At 44.9% G+C, this 20,749-nt stretch overlaps 1 protein-coding gene across 2 annotated transcripts in view; it reads right to left on the reverse strand.

The window, feature by feature from the left end:
- The window catches only part of LOC132406374 (phospholipid phosphatase 3-like), a 98,302-nt gene extending 94,370 nt beyond the window's left edge, over positions 1–3,932 (reverse strand). Inside the window, exons 1-2 of one of the 2 annotated variants that reach the window (XM_059991962.1) lie at positions 3,779–3,932; positions 3,264–3,531 (exon numbers count right to left, since the gene is read on the reverse strand). In XM_059991962.1, coding sequence (XP_059847945.1) covers positions 3,264–3,438 — 175 coding nt within the window. In that variant the 5' untranslated portion in view covers positions 3,439–3,531; positions 3,779–3,932. The other variant, XM_059991960.1, reaches the window with a different exon arrangement.
- Positions 3,933–20,749: the final 16,817 nt, after the last annotated feature.

The following is a 20,749-nucleotide window of genomic DNA, read 5'->3' on the forward strand; positions in this document are numbered from 1 at the left end:
ATGCTGAAACGTTCTAGATAGATAGATAGATACTTTATTCATCCCCAAGGGGAAATTCAACATTTTTCCAGTGTCCCATACACTTATTGTAGCAAAACTAATTACATACAGTATTTAACTCAGTATAAATATGATATGCATCTAAAATCACCCTCCCAAAAAGCATTAATAAATAGTTCTGCCATATAACTCTACTTCACAGGAACGTATATCGACTAGTTCTAATGAAACTGATGGCGACTACTCAGTGAATGGTGATAACAGATGACTAGTGAAAATGCTACTTTATCCTCCACCCCCTACTTCCATTCCCCACTGCCCCCCTTTACCTCTTCGCTGCTCCCCAGCTGGCTATCACCTTACCTTCATGCCCCTCCTCTTTCTCTCCTTCAGTCAGATTCCTCCTTCTTTAGCCCTTCACCTTTTCCACCTATCACTTCCTAGCTTCTCACTTCACCCACCACCCCCCCACCCACCTGGCTTCACCTAGCACCTTTTAACATGCGCCCCCTCCCCTCATGTTCTTATTCTCCCATTCATCCCCTTCCTTTCCAGTCCTGATGAAGGGTCTTAGCTCAAAATGCTGACTCTTTGTTTTTTCCCGTGGATGCTGTCTGACCTGCTGGGTTGCTCCAGTGTTTCTGTGTGTTTCTCTGGATTTCCAGCATCTGCAGAATCTCTTGTACTTACTTTTAAAAAAGAACTTTTTTTTTTTGGATGGTTTGGTGCTGGACACTTTGGACAAGTAACCAAACCCAAAAATACACTGAACACCAGAGCAGTCATTTCCGCTGAGGAAAGGCGGCAGGTCAGGTAAAAATATGATAAAAGGCTGTCACTCAAAACATGAAAACATACATTTTTTTTGAACAGATGTGTTGGTGAACTGTCAGCAGACTTTCTCATTTCAGCAGCTTCCCTGTAACCTTTAATCCTGCATCAAAGTTTGGCAGAAGGTGACCTAATTGTGCCATGTTTGCAGGGACTGGGCTGTGAAAAGGTACTATAACCTGAACCAACAAGAATCAGAGTTTCCACGGGACAAGGGCTGGTGAGAGTTACAGCTCTCCTTTCAGAAACACAAGTGTGCAAACACTCTCAATGCAGTGAAATATAATGGGTTACGTCCCAAGCGATTTGCGAAAGTTGATACTGAGCCAGTTAGGATGTCAGAACAGGATGGGTGGCTACGGTAGGCCAGTTAGTTACTGCTCTCAGTCCCGGCGTCCGAGGTTCACTTCCGACCCCTCGAGTGGAGTTTGCATGTTCTCATGTTGACCGTGTGAGTGCTCCGATTTCCTCTCACACTAGAAAGAGGTGTGGGCTGGTAGGGGAGTCAGTGGCACAAGTTGTCCCTGGTGCACAGTAGTGTAATGATTAGCACAACGCTTTATAGTACCAGCAACCGGGTTCAATTCCTGCTGCTGCCTGTTTGTACATTGTCCCTGTGATCACCAGGGTTTCCTCTGCTCCCGTTTCCTCCCACAGTCCAAAGGCGTACTGGTTGGTAGGTTAATTGTCTCGTGATTAAGCTAGGATTAAATCGCGGGTTTGTTGGGCGGTGAGGCCGTTAGGACCTATTCCGCGCCACATCTCAACAATTAATAATAAATAAATTAAACGTGGAACTTGAGGGAGGCAAAGTGGCAGAAGAACGTTTAACGGGGTCAACAACTAACATTGGAAATGGGATTGTCCTTTGAATCAATGAAACCGCCAGCTTTTTAGTCATAAGCAAATATGGAATATACAACAAAGGGCCACAACTATTGAGGGTTTTAAGGAACATATAAACCAGAGGCAGAAATGTAAATAGTTTAAAGAGGGAACAACAGACACAAAATGCTGGAGGAACCCAGCTTGTCAAATAGCATCTCTGGCAATGAATGAACAATCAACATTTTGGGATGAGACCATTCATCAGGCCTGGATGTGAAGGGAGAGCAAGGTGGGGGGGGGGGGGGGGAAGGGAAGGAATACAAGGTAGAAAGTGATAGGTGAAGGGGGTGGTAGGTGGGTGGGAGGAGGTGTAATTCATGTGAGAAGCTGAGAGGGGATAGGTGGAAGAAATAATTGGCTGAAGAGAAAGGAATCTAATAGGAAAGGACAGTGGGTGGAACATGGGAGAAAGAGAAAGAGGGGCACCAAAGGGAGGTGATAGGCATGTGAGAAGAGAAGCCAGAAGGAGGAAGATGGGGAAGAAGTTACCAGAAGTTAGAGAAAGTTAGAATTAGGGTTAAAGAATGGATGCTAGAATTAAGAGTCCAGAGTTTGTAGAATTCAGGAAATCCACCAGAACTGGATCAGAGAAACCAAGATGGTTATGTTGAACAAGTTTACAGCGATCAGGAGGGCTGGACTGCAGAGAGAGCCAAAAAACGACAAGTCAGACTGGAGACTGGGAGAGAAAGTAACATGTGAAATTCTTTCTTACAGGTGATCAGTATTGTACCTTGCACTCTGTAGATGGAGCCTCACAGAGGAGAGCTGGCAATGGGATATCACAGTGCTGGATCAGGGCAAAACAGTTCAGACAAACTGCTGAGAGTGGGAGCTGTGTGGGCATGCAGCGATGTGGGGAGCGAGCGAGCACAGTGAAGATTCTTCAGACTACTCCCTCCTACGGCTGGGCTGTCATCCCTCAGGAAATTGAGCAGCATTTGGAAGAAAGAGAGGTGACCGAGATCATCAGAGGGTTTGACAGGGCAGCTGCCAAGAGCATTTCCCCCTTGGATAAGAGGTCTGGAACCATGGGTCGCAGTCTTAGGATCCGGACAGATATATTCCCAGAGACTGGGGATCACCCGAGAGTATATTCCCCTCAGCTGAGAGGAACCATCATAGTCTTGGGATAAGGACTGTGATGAGGAGGTGACTCCGTGCAAAACAGAGTCCCTGGAGATCTGTGTTTTCTCAGTCATTGACTGCATTAAGAAAGAAATGGATAGATTTATGTACAAGAGTAACTCAAGCCGGAGCCAAGGCAAATCACCCATAACTGATGAATAGTACAGTATCAAGGGGCCGAGTGGCCTTATCCTTCTCCTATTTCTTATGCTCTAATAAACCGTGAATAAAACAGAGATTACAATGTCAGGTTTAAATTACTTTGCAGGACCGTATATGGGATAATTTATCCTGGGGCAATAATATTTAGGTAAACAATTCTATGTCTGTTGTGTAACCCTGGGCCTCAATAAGTATTACTGGGCACTTGCTGCCACTACATCAGCCCCAGGGTACTAGAATGCCTCGGCTCTTACCCAGAACGATGCAGATTATATCCAGGAAGACCAGCATTGGTCTCCCCCGCGGGGCTTCTTGTCCTCCGGGACCTTCATCTCCAGCCTCGGGCTCGGAGTCGCGGGCATTCCCGTTGTCCGGAATCCGCACGACGGCTGCAGTCGTATAACTTCGGTCCGCTTTGCTCTTGGACATGGCCAGGCTGCTCGTTGCCGGTCTCCGGTCCCTCTATCAGTCCAGCTGGGTCACTTCCCCGTTAGCTCAGGCGCCGCTCGAAAATGACCCCAACTTTAAGAAAAAGAAAACAGACTTGCCAAAGTAGTTACACCGACACTCCTCCGCCTCAATATTTCTCAAAACCACTCTCTTAACTCTCAGTTAAAAATACTACAAAGTCCATGTTTTCAGAAACTTTCCTTTCAAAGTTTTTTGGCTTCTCGGAAGCTGCTACTGTGTAAAGGCTCGCAATCCCAGCGTCACTGCTCACTGCCTTGCCTCTGTCCTTGCCTCTCCCCCGTGGTCAGAACTTCATTACCTGGTGACTGCGAGGCGGGGTCTCTGCTTGCAGATCGAGTCCCGGAGGGGGTGGAAGACATCTGCTGATTGACAATTCCAGCATTTGGGAGGGAGGGAGGGAGGGAGGGGCGGGGGGCGACCGCTGAAACGTCTTCACACCCGCACCCGCGCCGATTGCTCGGAACTTTAACTTCAGTGCTTGCAACTCGGGCACGGCGCAACAGCGGGGCCGGTCATTTGCGCCCTCAGGAATTTCACTGGAACTTTGCAGAGAAATGGGACGAGTTTCAGTGCGATCTGGGTGAACAGACTAGAGCCCGGGAACGGGGAGGGACCGAGCTTTAGCCCAGGGAACGCCAAACGTTGTCCTCAAAGTTCGTTTTAATTCTTGTTATTCCTGTTTTGAATTTAGGAAAACACCGCTGAAGTTCCGCGATTGGCGGAACGATCTTCATCAGCGGCAGGAGCAATTTTGAGATCAACAAGTCACTGGGATTGCAACAAATCTGCAACAGATCTCTTTAGAAGACACCCTGTTTGCACAGAACATGGACATAAAACACACATCATAGAACAAGTACAACACAGAATGGGCACCTCGGCCCTGAATGTTGTACTGATAATTGAACTTTCTCCATAATCAATATAACACTTTGCACCCCTCCATTTCTCTTTCATCCATATGCCTATCTAAGAGTCTCTCAAATGTCCCTAATGCATCTGCCTCAACTACCACCCCGGACAGGGTGTTCCAATCACTTGTCACTCTCTGTGTAATAAAAATGTCTCTGATAACTCTCCTCAACTTCCCTCCAGTCAACTTAAAAGGGTGAAATTAGCCATTGTGCCCCAGGGGAAAAGGCCCTAGCTGGCAAATTATGCCTCTCATAATCTTATAAACCTCTAGCAAGTTGCTGCTCATCCTCCTTCCCTCCAAGGAGAAAGCCCTAGTTCACTCAACTTTCCTCATAAGGCACGTTCTTTAATCGAGGCAGCATCCTGGTACATCTCCTACGCTCCTCCTCTGCATCTTCCTATATGAGGCGACCAGAACTGAACACAACACTCCAAGTAAGGTAAAACTCCTTACCGCAGATGTTTTTTCACAGTGAGTGAGTGGGCCAGTGAAGGAGTGGAGATTTGAGGCTTTGACTTGAGAGGCTTCAACGAGAAGAGGCTGAGGACGAGCTTCACTCCAAGTGAGGTAAGGCCAGGTAAGTTCCTTTCAAAGGAGAACGTTTCAAAAGTTGAGGCCAGTATTGAGTAGGACCTGGCAGCTGAGATCGGCCCAATGGTTTGTTCATCCTGCAGCATGTGGGAAATCAGGGATACTTCCAGTGTCCCTGACGACTATGTGTGCAGGAAGTGTGTCCAACTACAGCTTCTGGCAGACCTCATTGAGTGTCTGGAGCTGCGATTGGATTCATACTGGAGCATTCGTGATGCTGAGAAAGTCGTGAATAGCATGTTCAGTGAGCTGGCCACACCGCAGGTAAAGGCTACACAGGCAGAAAGGGAAGGGGTGGCCACTAGACAGCATAGCAGTAGGCAGGTAGTGCAGGAGTCCCCTGGGGTCATCTCCCTCCTAAACAGATACACTGTTTTGGATACTGTTGGGGGAGATGTCTCATCAGGGGAAGGCAGCAGCAGCCGAGTTCATTGCACCATGGGTGGCTCTGCGGCACAGGAGGGAAGGAAAAGGAGTGGGAGAGCTATAGTGACAGGGGATTCGATTGTAAGGGGAATAGATAGGTGTTTCTGCGGCCGCAAACGAGACTCCAGGATGGTATGTTGCCTCCCTGGTGCAAGGGTCAAGGATGTCTCTGAGCGGCTGCAGGACATTCTGGAATGGGAGGGTGAACAGCCAGTGGCCGTGGTGCACATAGGTACCAACGATACAGGTAAAAAAATGGGATGAGGTCCTACAAGGTGAATTTAGGGAGTTAGGAGATAAACTAAAAAGTAGGACCACAAAGGTAATAATCTCTGGATTACTACCAGTGCCACGTGCTAGTCAGAGTAGAAATAGAAGGATATTTCAGATGAAGACGTGGCTTGAAAAATAGTGCAAGGGGGAGGGATTCAAATTTCTGGGGCATTGGAACCAGTTCTGGGGGAGGTGGGACCGGTATAAACAGGATGGTCTGCACCTGGGCTGGACTGGAACCAATGTCCTAGGGGGAGCGTTTGCTACTGCTGTTCAGGAGGCTTTAATCTAATGTGGCAGGGGGATGGGAGCAAGTGCAGAGAGACAGAGGGGTGTAAAATGAGGGTAGAAGCAAAAAGTAGTAAGGTGAAAAGTAAAAGTGGCAGGCAGGCAAATCCAGGGCAAAAGCAAAAAGGGCCACTTTTCAACATATTTGTATAAGGGCTAAGAGTGTTGTAAAAACAAACCTGAAGGCTTTGTGTGTCAATGCGAGGAGCATTCGTAACAAGGTGGATGAATTGAATGTGCAGATAGTTATTAATGAATATGATATAGTTGGGATCACAGAGACGTGGCTCCAGGGTGACCAAGGATGGGAGATCAACATCCAGGGATATTCAATATTCAGGAGGGATAGACAGGAAAGAAAAGGAGGTGGGGTAGCATTGCTGGTTAGAGAGGAATTAACGCAATAGAAAGGAAGGACATTAGCCTGGAGGATGTGGAATCGATATGGGTAGAGCTGCATAACTCTAAGGGGCAGAAAACGCTGGTGGGATTTGTGTACAGGCCACCTAACAGTAGTAGTGAGGTTGGGGATGGCATTAAACAGGAAATTAGAAATGCATGCAATAAAGGAACAGTAGTTATAATGGGTGACTTCAATCTACATATAGATTGGGTGAACCAAATTGGTAAGGGTGCTGAGGAAGAGGATTTCTTGGAATGTATGCTGGATGGTTTTCTGAACCAACATGTCAAGGAACCAACTAGAGAGCAGGCCATTCTAGATTGGGTATTGAGCAATGAGGAAGGGTTAGTTAGCAATCTTTTCGTGCGAGGCCCCTTGGGTAAGAGTGACCATAATATGGTGGAATTCTTCGTTAAGATGGAGAGTGACATAGTTAACTCTGAAACAAAAGTTCTGAACTTAAAGAAGGGTAACTTTGAAGGTATGAGACGTGAATTACTGAGATTGACTGGCAATTGATACATAAAGGGTTGACGGTGGATATGCAAAGGCAAGCACTTAAAGATCGCATGGATGAACTACAACAATTGTTCATCCCAGTTTGGCAAAAGAATAAACCAGGGAAGGTAGTACACCCGTGGCTGACAAGGGAAATTAGGGATAGTATCAAGTCCAAAGAAGAAACATATAAATTAGCCAGAAAAAGCGGCATACCTGAGGACTGGGAGAAATTCAGAGACCAGCCGAGGAGAACAAAGGGCTTAATTAGGAAAGGGAAAAAGATTATGAGAGAAAGCTGGCAGGGAACATAAAAACTGACTGTAAAAGCTTTTATAGGTATGTGAAAAGAAAAAGATTGGTCAAGACAAATGTAGGTCCTTTACAGTCAGAAACAGGTGAATTGATCATAGGGAACAAAGACATGGCAGACCAATTGAATAACTACTTTGGTTCTGTCTTCACTAAGGAGGACATAAATAATCTTCCGGAAATAGTAAGGGACCGAGGGTCTAGTGAGATGGAGGAATTGAGGGAAATACATGTTAGTAGGGAAGTGGTGTTAGGTAAATTGAAGGGATTAAAGGCAGATAAATCCCCAGGGCCAGATGGTCTGCATCCCAGAGTGCATAAGGAAGTAGCCCAAGAAATAGTGGATGCATTAGTGATAATTTTTCAAAACTCCTTAGATTCTGTATTAGTTCCTGAGGATTGGAGGGTGGCTAATGTAACCCCACTTTTTAAAAAAGGAAGGAGAGAGAAACTGGGGAATTATAGACCGGTTAGTCTGACATCGGTGGTGGGGAAAATGCTAGAGTCGGTTATCAAAGATGTGATAACAGCACATTTGGAAAGAGGTGAAATCATCGGACAAAGTCAGCATGGATTTGTGAAAGGAAAATCATGTCTGATGAATCTTATAGAATTTTTTGAAGATGTAACTAGTAGAGTGGATAGGGGAGAGCCAGTGGATGTGGTACATTTAGATTTTCAAAAGGCTTTTGACAAGGTCCCACACAGGAGATTAGTGTGCAAACTTAAAGCACACGGTATTGGGGGTATGGTATTGATGTGGATAGAGAATTGGCTGGCAGACAGGAAGCAAAGAGTGGGAGTAAACGGGACCTTTTCAGAATGGCAGGCAGTGACTAGTGGGGTACCGCAAGGCTCAGTGCTGGGACCCCAGTTGTTTACAATATATATCAATGATTTAGACGAGGGAATTAAATGCAGCATCTCCAAGTTTGCAGATGACACGAAGCTGGGCGGCGATGTTAGCTGTGAGGAGGATGCTAAGAGGATGCAGGGTGACTTGGATAGGTTAGGTGAGTGGGCAAATTCATGGCAGCTGCAATTTAATGTGGATAAATGTGAGGTTATCCACTTTGGTTGCAAGAACAGGAAAACAGATTATTATCTGAACGGTGGCTGATTAGGAAAAGGGGAGGTGCAACGAGACCTAGTTGTCATTGTACACCAGTCATTGAAGGTGGGCATGCAGGTACAGCAGGCAGTGAAAAAGGCAAATGGTATGTTGGCATTCATAGCAAAAGGATTTGAGTACAGGAGCAGGGAGGTTCTACTGCAGTTGTACAAGGCCTTGGTGAGACCGCACCTAGAATATTGTGTGCAGTTTTGGTCCCCTAATCAGAGGAAAGACATTTTTGCCATAGAGGGTTCACCAGATTGATTCCTGGGATGGCAGGACTTTCATATGAAGAAAGACTGGATCGACTAGGCTTTTACTCACTGGAATTTAGAAGATTGAGGGGGGATCTTATTGAAATGTATAAAATTCTAAAGGGATTGGACAGGCTAGATGCAGGAAGATTGTTTCCGATGTTGGGGAAGTCCAGAACGAGGGGTCACAGTTTAAGGATAAAGGGGAAACCTTTTAGGACCGAGATGAGGAAAATCTTCTTAACATAGAGAGTGGTGATTCTGTGGAATTCTCTGCCACAGGAAACAGTTGAGGCCGGTTCATTGGCTATATTTAAGAGGAAGTTAGATATGGCCCTTGTGGCTAAAGGGATCAGGGGGTATGGAGAGAAAGCCAGTACAGGGTTCTGAGTTGGATGATCAGCCATGATCATACTGAATGGCGGTGCAGGCTCGAAGGGCCAAATGGCCTACTCCTGCACCTATTTTCTATGTTTCTCTGTTTTTTTAGCAGAAGGTGATAAATGACTGGAATCATCTGGCCATGAGGATAATGGAATGGAGTCCCTTTTCTTGCTTCTCTATTAGACAGGAGGTGCAGAAGCTGCACGATGCACAGCGGAGGAGTTACTGAAATGCTCCCCTGCACGTAGCCTTCGCTGCTGCACAGCTGGAGTTGTTTTAACATACTGTTAATATAATTGTGAAATACCCTGTGATTAATTAAATACCCTGTAATTATGACAATAATCCATAAATTCTCTAAATAATAAATATACCACTACATTTACTTTGAAACATTTTAGAGCTTCAACATATCTACATTGTCAGTGTTTCAAGTTGCAGCACTGCTACAAATGATACCAATGAACCCAGAAAGGAAGTTGGTGTAACTCATTGTTAATAAACCACTGGACAACCGAACACTGACCCCTCTAAATATTCATAGTATTCATATTACAAAAGAAAACATTTAAAGTGCACAGTCTTCAGGCTGTGTAAAAATTCCATGCTCAGACCAATGGTCCAAAACTTTTAGAGGGTTCGTTGTCCAGAAGTCCAACACCAGTGGGTTGAAGGCAACTACTTCCCTGCAATCATCCAGCTTTTGAAATAACCTGCACAACCCTTATCCTGCCTCAGCAGTGGAACACTGCAGACCAGATCTTGCATGATGATGGACTTGTCTCTGAATGTGTTTTTTGAACTAATGTCTTGTTTTGCATGGGTTTTCTTCACAGTTTTAAATAGAACATATAGTACAGGCACTCCACCCCCATGATGTTGTGTCGACTCCACGATGAATCTAACCCTTCTCTCCCACATAGCCCCTCATTTTCTTTCATCCATGTGCCTATCTAAGGGTCTCTTAAATCTCCCTAATGTACCTGCCTCTATCACCACCACCACCTCTGTAAAATACCCAGCTCTGACATCCTTCAGTATTTTCCTCCAAGAACCTTAAAATTATGGCCCCTCATTCTAGTCAGCTCTGCTCAGTGAAAAAGTCTCTGGCGGCCTACTGTATCGATACATTATTATCATTTTATACACCACTAATATAACTTAGATTCTGCGTGTTGTCCATGCCCATGTGCCTCTGATGCTGCAGTAAGCAGGTAAAATTTTCATTGTAGCTGTACCTCAGCATACCTGCGTACATGATAATGAACTTGACTTAAAAAATATTTGAACGATGGGCCAGACTTGAGGGGCTGAATGGTCTACCCATGAGAACCTTCGAGACCTGTTGTTGGCTTCGGAAGTAAGATGGTGGTAGTGTAAGAGTGCCTTTCAGGTGGCAGACTGTGCAGAGGCAAAATTCTGCTGGGTTTGGAAATAGATTGATCACACCAGACAATATTAGCAGGTCAGGTAATGCTGGTGACATGTCATCCAGCTCAAAGTCAAGTTTATTGTCATATGCACAAGTACATGTATGCACAGATGCAATGAAAAACTTGCAGCAGCATCTCAGACACTGAGTGCCATGTAAGCAACATTCACCAGAGAAAAGTACATTAAACACAGCATTGGATCTGTTTCTCTTTCCACCAGGCCCAGCCCTACTGAGCTCAGCGGAAGCAGGTCATGAGAACGTAAGGAGCAGGGGTAGGCCATTTGGCCCATCAAACCTGTTCTGGCAATCGATAAGATCACAGCTGATCTGGCTATGGACTCAACTCCACCAACCTGACTTTTCCCCAGAACTGTTAATTCCTCTGCTATACAAATATCTAACTCTGCCTTAAATATATTTAACAAGGTGGCCTCTACTGCTTCCCTGGGTACAGAATTCCACAGATTCACTACTCTCTGGGAAAAACAGTTTCTCCTCATCTCCATCCTAAATCTATTCCCCTGAATCTTGAGCTATATTCCCCCCCCCCCCCCCAATTTCTGGCCTCACTGTCACCCTCTCTTCCGCTGGACTGCAAATGAAGAAGAGTGCGTGTGTAAGTGTGTACCTGCGTATGCTGAGTCCTGATTAACGCTTCGGCCTGAAACATGCACCGTTCATTCCCTTCCAGAGACGCTGCCATACCAGCTGAGTCCTCCCATCATTCTGTGTGTGTGGCAACTTATACCACAACATTCTGATCCTACCCCTCGTCTTCCATATTCTGTGTGCTGTCATAATAGCCACAAGATTTGAAAATGGAACATAGAACAGTACAGGCCCTTTGACTCATGATGTTGCAATAACTGCACAATCGATATAACCCTTCCCTCCCGTATAACCCTGCATTGTTCATTCATCCACGTGCTTATCGAAGAGTTAGTTTCTTAAATCTCCCTAATGTATCTGCCTCTACCGCCACCCCTGGAAGCACATTCCGTGCACCCACAACTCTGTGTAAAATAAAATTACCTCTACTATCCTACCCTATACTTTCCTCCAAATACCTTTAAATTATGTCCTTTCACATTAGCCATTTCTGGGAAAAAGACGCTGGCTGTCCATTCAATCTATGCCTCTTATCATCTAATGTGCCTCTATCGAGTCACCTATCTTCTTTCTCTACAAAGAGAAAAGCCCCAGCTTGCTCAATCTTTTCTCATAGGCCATGCAGCACCCTTCCACACCCTTCCTATAATGAAGAGAGCAGAACCGAACACAATTTTCCAGAGTTTTATAGAGCTGTAACATGACCTTGTGGCTCTTGAACTCAATCCCCTGAATAATGAAGACCAACATGCCATAAACCTTCATAACTATCCTTTCAACTAGCAGCCTGTCAATTGAAACTGCGGTACGTAGGAACTTTCCCTTGCAGATTATGGTTAACCTCTGGAATATTCTACCCTGAGCAGATGTGGAGGGTAATTTATCGGGAGTCTTTAAAGATGAAGTGGATATATTTCTGGAAGACTGGCAAAATGAAGGTTGTGGGGAACTGGCACAGAAGAGGAGTTCAGCCATAATTAGGAGCTACAAGGAGGTAAGTTACAAGAAGCAGGAGCCTGGGTGACTGTCAGGAGAAGTAAAGGAAATGGGCTGTCAGTGCAGAGTACCCCTGTGGCTGTTCCTTTCAATAATAAGTACTCTGCTTTGGATACTGTTGGGGAGAAATGGCCCACTGGGGAAGCAGCCTCTGGCACTGACTCTGAGAAGGGGGAGAACAGGACTGCAGTAGTAATAGGGGATTCCATAGTTAGAGGAGTAGACACAAGATTCTGTGGAGGTGATAGGGACAGCTGGATGGAATGCTGCAGTGTAACAAGGGGACAGAATCAAAAAAGAGTGGTGTATAGCGGGCTGAAGGTGTTATATCTGAATGCACGCAGTATATGAAGTAAAATAGATGATCTCATAGTGCATTTAGAGATTGGTAGGTAAGATGTTGTGGGCATCGCTGTGATGTGACTGACATAAGGCCAGAGTTGGGAGCTTAACATCCAAGGATACACCTTGTATCGAAAGGACAGGCAGGTAGGCAGAGGGGGTGCATTGGCTTTGTTGGTAAAAAGTGAAATCAAATCCTTATAAAGAGATGACACAGGATCTGAAGATTAGAATCCGTGTGGGTAGATTTAAGAAACTGCAAGGGTAAAGAGACCCTGATGGGATTTATATACAGGCCTCTGAATAGTAGCCAGGATGCGGGCTACAGATTACATCAGGAGATAGAAACCACATGGTCAAAAGGGCAACGTTACAATGGTCATGGGGGATTTCATTGCAAGTGTCACTCCACTTTTTAAGATCTCTTTCCTGTAGCCCTTTTGTCATCATCTGTGATTCTGCCAACAACAGTAGTATTGTCAGCAAATTTACAGATGCCATTTAAGAGGTGCCTAGCCTCACAGTCATTGGTATAGAGAGTAGATCAGTGGGCTAAACACACATCCCTGAGGTGTGCCAATGCTGATTGTTAGCAAGGCGGAGATATTATTTCCAATCCACACAGATTGGGGTCTTCCAGTTAAGAAGACGAGAATCCAATTGCAGAAGGAGGTTTAGAGGCCAAGGGTCTATGGCTTTTCGATCAGGACTGTAGGAATGATGGTGTTAAATGCTGAACAATAGTGAATAGACAGCATCGTGACCTAGGTAGTTGCATTGACATAGGTTATTTGCTTGAGTTCACACAAGATCTTTGTTCAGGGTGAATTTCACTCCTGTAACCTCAGACTGGGCAATGTGATCAACCTTCTAAAGCTAGCTCAAAGTTTGACTGTAAGGAGGTTCTGAGAGACAGCTGGAGAATTAGAGATGTTTAGGGGTGAAGTTCTAGAGCTTAGGGCCCAGCCTGCGAAAGGCAAGTCCACTCTTAGTACGCACCATTAAATATGGGGTAGTTTTGTCTCATGTGAGAGGGCATCATTCTGAGGTGATTGAAGGGAGGTGAGAGGGAGGATTTTTACACAGAGAGTGGTGGGCGCATGGAATGCCCATCCAGGGGTGCTGGTAGAGGCTGGTACGTAAGAGATGTTTAATGGACTCTTAGATTGGCACTTGGATGAAAGAAAAATGGAGGGCTATGAAGGAAGGAAGGCTTAGTTTCTTAAAGTAGGTTGAAAGGTTGGCACAACTTCATGGCCAAAGTGCTTGCACTGTGCTCTGCTGACTTACGTGCTGTAATATGAGATTATAGGATCAGGAGTAGGCTGCTTGGACCTTCAAACCTGACCCACCTTTCGATATAATAGGACCATAAGAAATAGGAGCAGGCACCCAGGAAGCTTTCCAAAAGGGTCATAAAAGTTCAAAGAGCAAAGGAAATTTATCAAAGTACGTCTATGTCACCGTATACTGCCCTGAGATTCATTTTCTTGCAGGCATTCACTGTAGATACAAAGTAATACAACAGAATCAATGAAAATCTACATATGACTGACAAAGTGCAAAAGAACACAAACTGTGCAAATGCAAAAAAAGTAGTAAATAAATAATACTGAGAACACGAATTGTAGAGTACTTGAAAGTGAGACCATAGGTTGTGGAATCAGTTCAGAGTTGAGGTGAGTGACGTTATCTGCACTGGTTCAGGAGCCTGATGGTTGAACTGCTCCTGAACCTGGTGGTGTGGGACCTAAGGCCCTTGCACCTCTTTCCCAATGGCAGCAATGAGAAGAAAGCATGGCCTGGATAGTTCAAAGTTCAAGGTAAAATTTATTACTAGTCATGTCACCGCATACAACTATGAGATTCTTTTTTCTGTGGGCATACTTAGCAAATCTATGGAGAACTAACCATAAACAGGATCTGTGAGCTGTAAACAAACTGTGCAAATGCAGATAATAAATAAACAGCAATAAATAATAAGCAGGAAATAACAAGATAAAAGAGTCCTTAAAAGAGTGTAGTTATCCCCTTTTTGTTCAAGAGCCTGATGGTTGAGGGGTTGTAACTGTTCCTGAACCTGGCGGTGCGAGTCCAGAGGCACTTGTACCTTCTGCCTGATGGCAGAAGCAAGAATAGGGCATGGCCTGGGTGGTGACGATCTCTGAAGATGGATGCTGCTTTTCTACGGCAACGTTTCATGTAGATGTGCTCAATGGTTGGGAGTGTTTTACCCGTGATATACTGGGCCGAATCCACTACCTTTTCCACTCAACGGCATTGGTGTTCCCATACCAGGCTGTAAGACAGCCAGTCAGCACACTTTCCACCACACGTCCAAAGCTTTTAATGAAATGATGAATCTCCACGGACTCCTGAGGAAGTAAAGGTGCTGTTGCGCTTTCTTCGCAGGTATGTTTATGTGATTGGTTCAGGAGAGGTCCTCTGAGACAGTGACACCCAGGAATTTAAATTTACTGACCCTCTCCACCCCTGTACCTCCGATGATTACTTCTCATGGAGCTCTGATTTCCCTCTCCTGAAGTCTACTATCAGTTCCTTGGTCTTATTGATATTGAGTGAGAGGTTGTTGTCATTACACCACTCGGGCAAGTTTTCAATCTCCCTCCTGTATACTGATTCATCGCCCCCTTTGATACAGCCCACCACAGTGGAGTCATCAGTGGATCTTTCGTGATGGACACGCCTTTCGTGTGGCAACGCTCCTTGTAGATGTACTCACTGGTGAGGAGGGTTTTGCTGGTGATGGACTGGGCTGTATTCATCTCTTTCCATAGATTTTTCTTTCCTGGGTATTGGTGTTTCTGTACCAAGCCAGGATGCAACCAGCCAAGATACTCCCCACTCTGCTCGGTAGAAGTTTGTCAGAGGTTTTGATGATATGCCACATCTGTGCAAACGTCTAAGAAACTAGAGGCATTTTGTCATGGCGCTTACGTGCTGAGCCCAGGACAGATACTCTGATATCATAACAGCAAGGAATTTAAAGTTAAGGAGGCTGACGGAACACTCTCCACTTGTGTGGCTAGTGTAGCTCTAACAACAGTCAAGATGTTCAATGCCAAAGTGACCCATTTGTCTGACACCCATTCATCACTTTTGATACTCAGTCGCCCCACTTTGGGCAAACTGTGGCTGCAGCATTCACCATTGATGAAGTGCACTGCAGGTCCTCAGTTGAGCTACTTTGGCAGTGTCTCCCACATGCATGGTCTCCACACCCAAAGGGAAAAAAAGCCCCCACTTGCCACCCACAGGTTCCCCTGCAGCTTGCTTGGCTTGGAAATATATCGCCGTTCTTATATTCTCACTGCGTCTGAGCTTCAGAACTCCTTGAAGAGTACTACAGAACGTAGTACAACCATAGGCCTTTCCACATTCAGTAGGTTTCAATGAGTACACCATCCATACTTCTACAGGGAGCTAACACTTTATCAGTTCAAATCACATGCAAGTATTGGAACGTGTTCCAGAGGAAATGCATGCCTGGGAGACAAATGGATCCTGGAGGACGAGGGAACTATTTGGATAAAACAGAAACTTGATCTATATATCTTCCTGATCTATATTGTGAGAGATCTCTATCCCTCTCTGGTTTTTGGAATGGGATGGTTAGCTAATACAGTGCCAGCAGTCAGCCATTAGGAAGTTTGTACATTCTCCCTGTGACCGAGTGAGTTTCTTCCAGCTGCTCCGGTTTTGTCTAACATTCCAAAGCTGTACAGATCAGAGTTAGTGAGTTGCAGGCATGCTGTGTTTGGTGCCAGAAGCACGTCGACACTTACAGGCTGACCCCAGACTGTTTTGTTCATTAATGCATGCAATGGATTTCAGTGTATGTTTCAATGTACTTGTGATAAACAAGGCTAATCTTTAATCTCACAATGGAGTCTCTGTCCATAACCTCAAATCAAACTCAGCGCACTCTGATGGAACTGTATACCCCCATGCTGCTTGGACAGTGGGTTTAGTAGGGGGTCTATGTCTCCACCAGGAGAAATATTTCTTGACTGTCTTGTTATTATCTCACTTTTTCCTCATACCATCCGCCTTCTCACTTTTTGTCTCTTTCTCACAAATTTCTCCATCATACGGCCTGTTTCTAGGCTGTGTGACTCTACAACTCTCTGACTATGCAGGTGTTAAAGATACCAAGCCACTACATGAGGATAGAGGACAGATGGCAAGTTCTACCTGAGCCTTAGCCAACATGTATCCTTCAGTAATAATTATCCAGATTCCTCATTTCATTGAGTCTTGCCTATCCTCATTTTGATGTCTTTCACTACAACAGTTGCCATGTCTTCAAACTAACTCAGGGATATTAAAAGCTGGGATTATAAAAGGAAAAACAAGTTTCTGTTTTATCCAAATAGTTCCCTCGTCCTCCAGGATCCATTTGTCTCCCAGGCATGCATTTCCTCTGGAGCACGTTCCAATACTTGCATGTGATTTGAACTGATAAAGTGTTATCTCCCTGTAGAAGTATGGGTGCTGTACTCATTGAAACCTACTGAATGTGGAAAGGCCTAGACAGGGTGGATGTGGAGAGGATGCTTCTAATGTTGGGAGAGTCTTGGACCAGAGGGCACAACCACAGGATAGAAGAATGTCCCTTTAGAGCAGAGGTGAGGAGGAGTTTCTTTAGCCAGAGTGAGGTGAATCTGCTTCTGTTGACAACATTATTTATTTATATTTTCACAGATTGTCTTCTTTTGCATGTTGGTTGTTTGTCAGTCTTTGTGTGCAGTTTTTCACCAATTCTGTTGTATTTCTTTGTTCTACTGTGAATGTCTGCAAGAAAATGGATCTCAGGGTTGTATATGGTGACATAAATATACAGTACCTTGATAATAAATTTACTTTGAACTTTGAATTCATTGCCACAGATGGCTGTGGAGGCCAAGTTACTGGATATATTAAATGCACAGGTTGATAGTATGTAATTATTGAGGGTGTTAAAGGTTATGTGCAGAATGTGGTTGAGTGAGAAAATAAATTATCTGTGATCGAAGAGCAGAGCCGATTCAATAGGCTGAGTGGCCTCATTCTACTCCTATGTCTTACGATCTTATGGCTAGAATTACTAGTTGTGTAGATTTTAAGGAGTTTGGTGAAAGGAGCAAGTTGTACAAAATTATGATTGGGCAGAAATAGAAGGAATGAGGAGAAATGTTTTCTTGCAGTGTATTGGCAGCATCTGGAAAGGAGGGGTCTGGGAGGGGGTATTAACTTCAGTTGTCTCCCTCAGTGGAGAATTGGATTGTTTATGGTTTGTTTATCCCACTCCCATCAGGGAAGAGGCTACACAGCATCCACACAAGGACCATTAGACTTAGAAACAGTTACTTCCCCCAAGCCATCAGGCTGATCGACACCTCCACCATTAACCCTTCCCTCCACCACATCCCCATCAGACCCTCCTCTCCAAAACTGCTCAGAGCCTTTTCTCCTCCCCATGTACTGCCACTTTATGCTTATACTCAATACCCAGTACCTACCCTGACATGATCACTGCCCTCTCGTGTTTTCATTTGCCTTGCTGCTAGCTGGAAGTGTTCCTCTTGTTAGGGACACTTTACCATTTTATCATTTCCTGTCAGAGACACCTTATGTACAGGTACCCCTGCAGCCAGCATCACTTTATGTGCAGACAATCAGTCTGTGTATATAAGTCAATCTTATGTACATATGGCTTTATGTATATTATATATATATCTTATCTATATATTAAAATCTGGCTGAGTGGTGCCATAACAACAACCTCTCACTCAATGTCAGAAAGAAGGAGCTGATTATTGATTTCAGGAGAAGGAAACCAGAGGTCCATGACACAGTCCTCTTCAGAAGATCAGAGGTGGAGACGGTCAGCAACTTTAAATTCTTTGGTGTTATAGCTTCAGAAGATGTGTCCTGGGCCCAGCTCATAAGTGCAATTCTGAAGAAAGCACAGCAGTGCCTCTACTTTCTCAGGAGTTGGTGAAGATTTGGCAAATTCTGTAGCTGTGTGGTGGAGAGTATATTGTTGGATGCGTCGCTACCTGGTATGGAAATCCTAATGCCCTTGAATGGAAAATCCTATAAAAAGCAATGGATTCGGCACAGTGCATCTTGGGTGAAGCCCTCACACCATCGGGCACATCTACATGGAGCGTTGTCACGGGAAAGCAACATCCATCATCGGGGACCCTCTCCACCCAGGTCATTCTCTTTTCTCGCAGCTGCCATCAGGAAGAAGGCACAGGAGTCTCAGGACCCACACCACCAGGTTCAGTAAGTTATTACCCCTCAACAATCAGCCTCTTGAACCAAAGCGGATGAATTCACTCAACTTCACTTGCCCCGTCACTGAAATGTTCCCACAACCTATGGACTCACTTTCAAAGATTCTTCCTCCCATGCTCTCGATATGTATTGGTTATTTATTTATTATTTTTCATTCTTTCTTTTTGTATTTGCACAGTTTGTTGTCTTCTGCATTCTGGTTGAATGCCACTTGGTGCAGCCTTTCACAGATTCTGGAATGGATTTATTGAGTATGCCGGCAACAGGCCGTATGGACTCTTCCTGTGCTTGGGAGATATGTTAATGTTTGGTTTCACTTGTTTTCATGTCAATGACTAGAGGGCATCTCAGCCCCTGGTTTTGTTCTGCAGGGGAAATCCTCCAGCTCATTCCCTGCCTCAAACCACAGACACCCTTCTCCAGCCGCAGCACGTGGCCACACAACGTGGAGTCGTCTGGTCTGATTGCTGCGTCAGCAACTAACGTGCGGAGAGACAGGCACGGAACCGCAGCAACCACTGGTGAAAACTTCTCGCCTAAAACCAACTTACAGTCTGTGTGTAAAACAGGGCAGCTCGTAAGTCTTGTCTCAGTCCGCCTTGCACATCCTTGGACTGACAATCCCAACATTATTCACCTGTGCTTGGATCTCACTAATTTACTCATGCTAATAATGATACTGTATTTCTAAGCTCACTCATGCTCTCACCATCCCTCCCCACACCCCCCCAACATACACACACACTCACAGGCACATATACACAGACACACATCTCACACGCGGGCACATACAGATACACTCAAGGGCATTTTCACATTTACCCTTCTCACACACAGCTAGGTATGCACACATACACAGTTATTCTTGGGCAGTCCATTGGAGACGTGAACGCTTGCCTCAACTCGGGGCAGGGGCAGGGGCTCTCTGCTGGAGTGCAGGAAGCTTGGAAGCGATGCGCTTCATCTACTACTTACCCTGGACATCTCTGAGCTTCTAATGCCACAGAGTCATAGAAACAGACCCCTCGGCCCATACAGACCATGGCGAACTATTATTCTGCCTAGACCCATCAAGCTGCAGCTGAACCATAGATATCCACACTCCTCCCATCCATGTACCTATCCAATTTACTCTTGCATCCATCAATTCTGCTGGTACCTCATTCCACAGTTCAGCCTCTGAGTGAAGAAGACCGCCCTCATGTTCTCATTAAATATTTCACCTTTGACCCTTACCTATGACCTCCAGTTCTTGTCTCCTTCAACCTCACTGGACAAAGCCTGCTTGTCTTTACCGCTCATAATAACCTTGTATACCGAGTGCTTAGTGCATTTCCCCACAGTAACCTCATATCCCTCGACACCTTTAAAATCTAAGAATCTTCCTAACTTCGATACACTGAATGTTTGAGCTTCCATGGACACTTGGGCAGGGAATCCCAATGATTCACTTGTCATTCTGGAAGGATGTATCCCTTATTCTGAAACTTTAAACCCTGATTCCGGAAACTTCCATCAATCAGTAAGTTCCTGCTTGATATTCTACCAAAGTCCCCTTTCCACTTGTTCCCAAGATCCCCACATTCCCTTAATATCCAAAAATTGTCATCATTCAAAAACTGACACTGTCAAAAGGCCCAAAAAGGCAGTATCTATCATGAAGGACCCCAGCACCGTCTTCTCATCGCTACCATCAGAGAGGAGGTACAGGAGCCTGAAGGCACACACTCAATGTTTTAGAAACAGCTTCTTTCACCTCTGCCATCTGATTCTTGAATGTATAATGAACTCATAAACACTACCTCACTATTTTTACTCTTTTCTTACACTACTTATTTAGTCTATATACATTTATTTCTTATTGTAAATTATAGTGTATTTTATGTATTGCACCGTACTATTGCTGCAAAACAAGATTTCATGACAAACCCAAGTGATAATAAACCTGATGCTGATTCTTACTGAGATTGGTCGCCCATATTAATTCACTGTGACTGAGCCTTCGCTGCCCTCTAGTGTTCACTCCCATGAACTATCCTGCCTGGGAAATTACCTGTGCAGTCCCATTGGTTGAGATTAGATTAGATTAGATTTCTGTTGTCAATGCACCAGACTGCAATTA

Source organism: Hypanus sabinus, chromosome 16 (genome assembly GCF_030144855.1).
Source record: "Hypanus sabinus isolate sHypSab1 chromosome 16, sHypSab1.hap1, whole genome shotgun sequence".
NCBI lineage: Eukaryota > Metazoa > Chordata > Chondrichthyes > Myliobatiformes > Dasyatidae > Hypanus > Hypanus sabinus.